At 30.1% G+C, this 7,670-nt stretch overlaps 1 protein-coding gene across 6 annotated transcripts in view; it reads right to left on the bottom strand.

Moving 5' to 3' along the window:
- Window positions 1–19: 19 nt before the first annotated feature.
- LOC117179578 (single-strand selective monofunctional uracil DNA glycosylase) overlaps window positions 20–7,670 on the bottom strand; it is an 8,569-nt gene continuing 918 nt past the window's right edge. For 4 of the 6 annotated variants that reach the window (XM_033371529.1, XM_033371528.1, XM_033371531.1 and 1 more), the window contains 3 exons: window positions 2,242–2,923; window positions 2,024–2,173; window positions 20–261 (listed from right to left, as the gene is read on the bottom strand). In XM_033371529.1, the coding sequence (XP_033227420.1) occupies window positions 151–261; window positions 2,024–2,173; window positions 2,242–2,898 (918 nt within the window). In that variant the 5' untranslated portion in view covers window positions 2,899–2,923 and the 3' untranslated portion in view covers window positions 20–150. The remainder of the gene's footprint in view (window positions 262–2,023; window positions 2,174–2,241; window positions 2,924–7,670) is intronic. The other 2 variants (XM_033371530.1, XM_033371532.1) reach the window with 1 other exon arrangement.

Below are 7,670 nucleotides of genomic sequence, written 5' to 3'. Positions count from 1 at the left end.
ATCCCTGCCCTGTGGCAGTTACTCGTTACAATTGTTGTAATAAATTAGAAATTTAAGTGTACGAATCGACGATACACGTAAGACATGTAAAATAGGTTAAGAGTATTTTAAAGAATACTGAACACGATGATCAATTTCTTGTTTAAGGAATTATTTGGCGAAGAATTCAAGCAGCTGCTGATCTTCCAAGGTTGCTTTTGCCTTTTCGGGCCAGTTTTCGTTGTGTAGGGCTCTCGGACTAGGGTGCGCCATATAAATGACCTGCAATTTAGCAAAATATTAGATCTATAAATTTATATTACCTGTTCATTAGTTTCGAGGGGCTGATCGCCCTTGAAATCTGGTGTGCACACCACCGTGAAATCTTTTCAAATCTTTGGAATATTCGAGAATATGTTGGATTCTTTGACATTTTTGTGAGATATTTAAAATCTTTCAAATCCGTATAAAATCTTTGAGAAATATTTGTGAAGTCTTCAAGATCTTCCGAATTTTTCCAAAAACTTTTAAATCTTTAAATATTTTGGCCTTTTCGTAAAATATTTTTAATCTGCGTAACATGTTCACGAAATATTTGACATATTTGTGAAATTTTTAAAATCTTTATCAAATTTTTGAAACCTCTAAAATCTTTAAAATCTTCTGAAATGTTCTAAATCTTTAAAACCTTCTGAAATTTTTTAAAATCATTAAAATCTTTTGAAACTTTGAAATCTTCGTCTAGCCTTTACAAAATCTTCCGAAATATTATGAAAATTGTAAAACCTTTTGGAACCTTCGAAATTGAACCCTTTGTGAAATATTTATGAAATCTTTGCGACAAATGAAATATTTCTGAAACTGTTGAAATTTTCTGAAATGGTTTGAAAACTCTGTGTAACCTTTTAAATCATTTAAAATGTTTGAAATTTGTGTGAAGTATTTGAAATTTGTGAAATACTTCTGAAATCTCTGAAATCGTCTGAAAATTTTCGAAATATTTAAATTCTTTTCGAAATCTTTGGAATCTTTAGGATCTGAGAAATATTTCTTAAATATTTGCAAAAACTTTAAAACCTTTTGGTATCTTTTGGGGTTTTTGTGAAATCTTTTTAATCTGTGTAAAATATTTACGAAATATACGAAATCTTCCTTAAATCCGTGAAATATTTTTGTTATCTTTGAAACCTTTGAAGTTTTTGAAATCTTTGATATTTTGAAATATTGAAAATTTTCTGAAATATTTTAAAATCTGTTGGAACCTTCGAAATCTTTGAAATATTTATAAAATCTCTGTGGAATCTTTACAAAATATTCGAAATATTTGAAATTTGTAAAATATTTCTGAAATCTTTGAAAACGTCGGAAATAATTTAAAATCTTTGTAAAATATTTAGTCTTTGCAAAATAATTTAAATCTTCTGAAATTTTTTCAATCTTGGAAGACTGTGAAATTTACATGAAATGTTTGAAATCTGTAAAATATTTATGAAATCTTTGAAATCATTGATATATTCTCAAACTGAAATGAAATGTTTACATTTCTTAAAATATTTTGAAAATTTCAAAACATGTTTAAATTTTTGAAAATATTTTTAAAATTTCAAAATATGTTTAAATTTTTTAAAATATTTTGTAAATTTCAAAATATTTTGAAACATTTGAAATTTTTTGAAATGTTTGCAAAATCTTTTATATCTGTGAAATATTTCTGAAACCTTAAAAAACCTTCTGAAATAATTAGAAATCTTTGTGAAATTTGTATGAAATCTTTGGGAAATTCTTGAAAACTTGGCAAAATATTTGAAATATTTCTTAAATCTTTGAAGTCTTTGAAATCGTCTGAAATATTTGTTGAATCTTTGAATTCTCTTATAATCTTTGAAATAAACACTCAAAAGTCACGTGGTGAACCCCTCGCGTGAAGATGACAATAATTTGGAAAATAAATTTTCAAAATTTTCATCGAATCTTTTACGCGTACATCCACTGCCCTGAATAAACTTCCCTGCAAATTTATAAAAAGTAAATAATCATCAATCACCTTTATATTAATTTTTCCATTCCTCATAACAATTTTCGCTCTTTCCTCTACAAATCTGCCAATACCAATAACGATCTCGACCTTTAGCAGCTTAAAGATTTCCTCGAGGACATCATCACAGATCTTCAGAAGCTTCTTCTGTTCCTCAGTCTGCAAAAAATTATAGTTATTGAACAATCTAACCCATTTTTTTTAGTAAATTAGATTCGAGGCATTGCCTTTATATCTGCAGGAGTGATGTTCCGGGCATTCGAAGTCATAAAAGCCAAAGGGCAATAGTTGTGGACGTAGCTGTGGCGAAAGAAATTTTCTGGTTTTTCGCAGAGATCACGGAAAAAGCCCCAAAATCTCAATCCACTGACTTCTTTACGAGTACAATCAAAACCTGTGATTTTTCTTTCCGGGTGTTCACGAGGCGGTTTTTGTATCTTTCCTGACATTTTAAGCCATTCTTTGGCCATCGACACTTCTCCAAAAGGAACTCCGTTTTGAGACATACCCCAGGGTCCAGGATTCATGCCTAAGAACAAAATCTTTTTTGTTCCCTGACAGTAAGTATGCACGTAATTCGAGTGAACATCGTGAGCGTATTCTATTGGATTATATATGTAATCTATGGGCGCTTTGAATTTAATTTCACTTAATTTTGTTGAGAGGTTTTTCTCAAGGGCCAATATTGCGTCGGGAATGCTGTTTGGGGAAGATGGAACTATGTCTTTTACGAAGAGATGTTCATCGAGAGTAACACTAACTTCGTCCTCGTTTTTTTCGCCTGGTCCTGTTTTTTGGATTTTATTCGCGAGATCGGATTCGGATGATTTTTTGAGATTCTGTTCTACTGCACTTTCTACTTTCTGCCTCTTCAAGGATTTCATTATTACATTTGGGTATTGATGTCTGCTAAAAAAGGAATAAGGTTACCTAGATCAGTTTTTGATGCAGGCTTCATTTTTGGAAAGGAATTTCAAGGTAGATAGCAATTCACATCAATATTTTTGTAAAAACAAGCATGAATTTAAAGGGGCTATATGCAAAATATTTATAATAACTACTTTCTACAAACTAAATAATGATTTAGAAATTGATAAAATGTTGAGGAAAAATTATTTCGAAATTTTCAAACTTATTTATTTTGCTGCCACATAGAAGGAGGTTTGTAATGTCCTACATTTTCAAATATACTTTTTTGATATAGATTCGACATATTTCGACCATAGGAGCTCGAAAATGCAATTTAAAACAATTTTACGTCGAGTTTGGGTTGCGTTAAACTCAAAAGTGCTTGCACCTGCGCATCCTACTTTGAATTTGTCACAACAAAAATGAGAGTGCATTTATTTCCCTGTAATAATGCAAACAAAATTTTAATGGTTTTGTTTAAAAATCATGACAAAACATACTTTCTGTACACGGTAAAAAAATAGTAAAAACATGAGGTAAACCAGATTTAATTTGAAGCAAAAAAATGTTCTATCTCGCATATATCCGAATAACTTATAGCGCCTTGAAAAATGTACACTTTTATGAAAGTTCGACACGTTTTTCCCCTCGAAATATCGCGTTTCTTCTCCACTTTGCTTTAAAAGTTGTTATTATAATAATAAAATTTCGTAGTTCTTCTGTTTTTAAAATTGTTGCATACCCTGTATTCAAATCGAAATATACTTTTGGAAGAGAACTCTCATTGTGACTGTTATATTTAAGGAATGCTTTTTATATTTGTCGCAAATTTTTGTGCTTTTATTATTCTAAGAAGAAATGTCAATACAAAGTGTAGCAGAAACCTGATTTCTAAAAAAATTACAATTTGTCGAACTTTCATAAAAGTGGGTATTTTTCAATACCTTACAACTTAGCACGTATGCTAGATAGAACTCTCATTTTTGTAGATATACATAAAAATAAAAGTATATTTTAATTCATATTTAGACCATTTTTGTTTACAGTGCTGTTTCACAAAAACTAAAACTATTTTTTTGGCATCAATTCATTTAACCCTCGAATGGCGCCCTGGGTGTACCAGCCACCCAGAGGTAGTATATAAATGAAAATTGTGAAAAAGATATGAAGTGAGGAGTGGGGGTAATGGTCTGCAAAATAGGGGAAATAATAAGGCCTTCTTTTCAAGCATAGAATCTTGGTAGTCTATAGCTGTTCGAGTTAAACACTTCTGAAGCGCGTTGTGGGTATCTATTCACATAACTCAGATTGAAAAATGAGTATACTTTTTTTATGACATAACAAACTGCTAATAACACCTTATACGTGGAAGTTTTTAGTTCATGAATCACTACGATTTTTTTAATTTCGCCCAATTTTAAGGAAATACCCATAGAAAACGCGATTTTCGATCATTTTCGATTATTTTTGGAAATTTATTTTGCTAAAAATGTTACTATTATTTGCCGAATTAAAATATCCATACCAAACTTATACAACTGTATTTTTGACATTCTAGAGATTTTATTTCAACCCTGCAAAGTTAAAAAATATATATTTTAAACAGTTTTTATTTTTGAAATAAGTTATGGATGGCAGCACACCCAGTACGCAAAGAACGAGGCGCCAGAAAATGTGCGCCACCAGAGGGTTCAGATCGAAATAAAAAGTGCTTTCTTATGAATTTTTTGCCGCTAAATTAAAGCATGAGAAAAATTGAAAACAAAAATTTGATTTCCAAATTACCTTCTTTACGGCTCATTAGAGACAATCACATAAAAAAAAAGCGAGAGAAAAGGAATGAGCAATCATTTTTTATCAAAAATTTCACGTCTGATGGATATGTCTCCTAAACTATATGCGATATGTAAACTATTTTTTTTTAGTTTTATGGGGAATTCGATGCACTTCAATTTTTGTTGACACATTTACAGTAGAATGCTTTGCAGTGGAGAAATATTTAAGAAACTGATAAACACTACAATTTATCACACTTTTTCAAAAATTAGAATGTGTTCCGAATTTCCAAAGATGTTTAACGTTTATATACTTTTCTTCGATGCCAAACTATAATCATGAGGCACCAATAAAATAAACCAAGCCCATCGTGATAGATCGGCCAATTAGAAGTGGTTTTATTTGGCGTTTAGAGATTTGGAGAATTTTTTTTACCTTGTTTATATGATAAAAACTTGCTTGATATTCGAAATATAACAATACTGTATCTAGTTCGCATCGTTCGACTTGCTGTTTTACCTTTTAGGTCTTATCGATTCATGAAGTTTCAAAGCATGGGTTATTTTGTTTATATGATTAAAACTTTGCTCATATTAGGAATTTATTTTTTGTGTGTCTTCGCAATGCCGCGAAATTGCATGTTGACGAATCTTTCATGCTTTCTTATAAAATAGCAATTTTGATTTCAATAATCCGACAGAAAAAAGTAAGAAAAATGGAGAGTTTTTTAACGAAACATTGTCAAAGTTTCAATTTTTACATGTATTTTAATAGAAAAATGCTTATTTTAGTGAAGAATTTGTTTTTCCTCCTAAACTCTTTGTTAGATATTGCTAGAAGTTTTACCTTTTGACTATCAGTCTGACCGAAGCAAAAGGTTCATATCTAAGATCTAGAAATATTAACGGTTTTTTGGGTATACAGCATGTTATGGGGGTGTTTTCATACTTTAAACATCCAAGTATGGAAATCATCATTTCTTAGTAACTAAAGTCACTTGAGATTTTTTATTTAATTGTTTAATTAAGGGATGATTAAACTACCCTGAAAAGAAATTATAATGTAAGTCCTCCTAAAGGATACTTCCTACATGTATGTTTTAAAGTGATATTGTAGGCCTGATCTTTGGTGATTTATTCCTTACGAAAAGTTAATTTCTCTGCTTCTCTAAATACGGGATGATTAAGCAACACTTCAGAAAAAATCAAAGACATTCTTGTCGTCTACACCTTACCTATTTACTTTAATATGATTCCTATCCTCATAGAATAATCAGAAAACTTTTTGTGAATTTAGTAATTAAGAAATGTCGATATTTCGGATTAAATGTTCAAGGCATGATAAAACAACCCTTGAAGTAAATGCAGAGACTTAATATCCGTGCTATGCACGCTTTCTCTACTTATTTGAAAGTGATTTCATACCCTAGCAGTTAAATAAATATATCTAGTGACTAGTTATTAAGAAATGATGATTTCCATACTTGGATGTTTAAAGTATGAACACTCCCATAACATGCTTTATAACCAAAAAACCCTTAATCTTTCCAGATCTTGCACATGAACCTTTTGTTTCGGTAAGACCGATAGTCAAAATGCGAAACTTTTAGCAAAATCTAACAAAGGGTTTAGGAGAAAAAAAAAACTTTCTACTAAAATAAGCATTTTTCTATTAAAATACATGTAAAAATTGAAACTTTGACAATTTTTTGTTAAAAAACTGTCCATTTTTCTTACATTTTTCTTTCGGATTCTTGCTTTGGATCTCGAAAATACAAAAAAAATTAGATTTAGAATTTTTCACCTAAAAAGCCATTTACTGGGGGGTACTTTAAAACATATATTGTTTATATTTTTGATACGAGGAAGATTTTTTGAATATTGAGAATACCACAGTAATTTATATGATATATTCGTTCGCGTCTTCGATATGGATCGATTAGCCTATTGAAAAACCTTTCCTGACCTTCCAATACCGTTTTTTATATAGTGATTTACAAAAATAAAAAAAATGGCTCACTTTGTACATATGGATTCGTGGCAAGCGGTTTGTTGCAGCAAAACATGCACAATGATTGAAATTTGAATGGTCTCTTGATTTTTTTAGAACTAACATTTACGGTACAAGTATCTCAAATAAGTGTTAATTTTTGTTTCTGTTGGTTAAAATAAGCCTCCATCTAAGAGGAAGCAAAATTGATTTATTTCCTGTGAATAGGCCCATAGTATTTCGCAGCGATCTTAATTGAAATTCTCTAAAGTACAGTTTTTATTTGAAAATTTCAAAATTTATAAATGGAACTGCTCTAAGTGACAAAAATTCGTAAACCGTGGCAATTTTCATTTTGAAAAACTCAATGTTGTAAAATATCAAAGTGGACGTGTTAAAAAAGTAAAAATTTGCAGTTACATCCATTCAAAGATGTTAAAGGATAAACATTTTTTTAAAGTTACAAATTAAACAATTATTATTTATTTTATTATTATTATTATTATTTTGTAAGGTGCTAGTTTGAAAATTGTAGGATTATCAGAATTAATTTTTATTTGGAATTAAAATATAAAAATGAGTTGAATGACAGGGAAAATAGTATTGTTTCAGGATAAAAATGTAAAATATACCAAAACGATATACTGAGTATATCAATTTAATTTCGAAGTGTGAGATTTTGTACCAGAAGAAAAAATATATGAGTAGAAATCCACGTGGTAGTTCTGCGCGAAATTCCACATGAAGTTCGAGTGGCAACTTGAAATAACGTACGTGAAAATTGCACGTGAGTACGCGAAAATGGATGGCATTTTCGAATTTCTGGTATCCCGTATACTATATTACTTTAGCTCGTTCCAAAATTCTGGAGATGGTTTAACTTTGAATTATATGTGGATTTCCGCGTAGAAATCGTGGAAATCAAGGTGGTTATCCTTAATTTACATGTAATTCTTCTTGAATTTCCACGCCAATTGTTTTG

The sequence above is a fragment of the Belonocnema kinseyi genome, chromosome 9 (assembly GCF_010883055.1).
Source record: "Belonocnema kinseyi isolate 2016_QV_RU_SX_M_011 chromosome 9, B_treatae_v1, whole genome shotgun sequence".
In the NCBI taxonomy this organism is placed as follows: domain Eukaryota; kingdom Metazoa; phylum Arthropoda; class Insecta; order Hymenoptera; family Cynipidae; genus Belonocnema; species Belonocnema kinseyi.
This window is presented reverse-complemented; position numbering and strand designations above follow the sequence as displayed.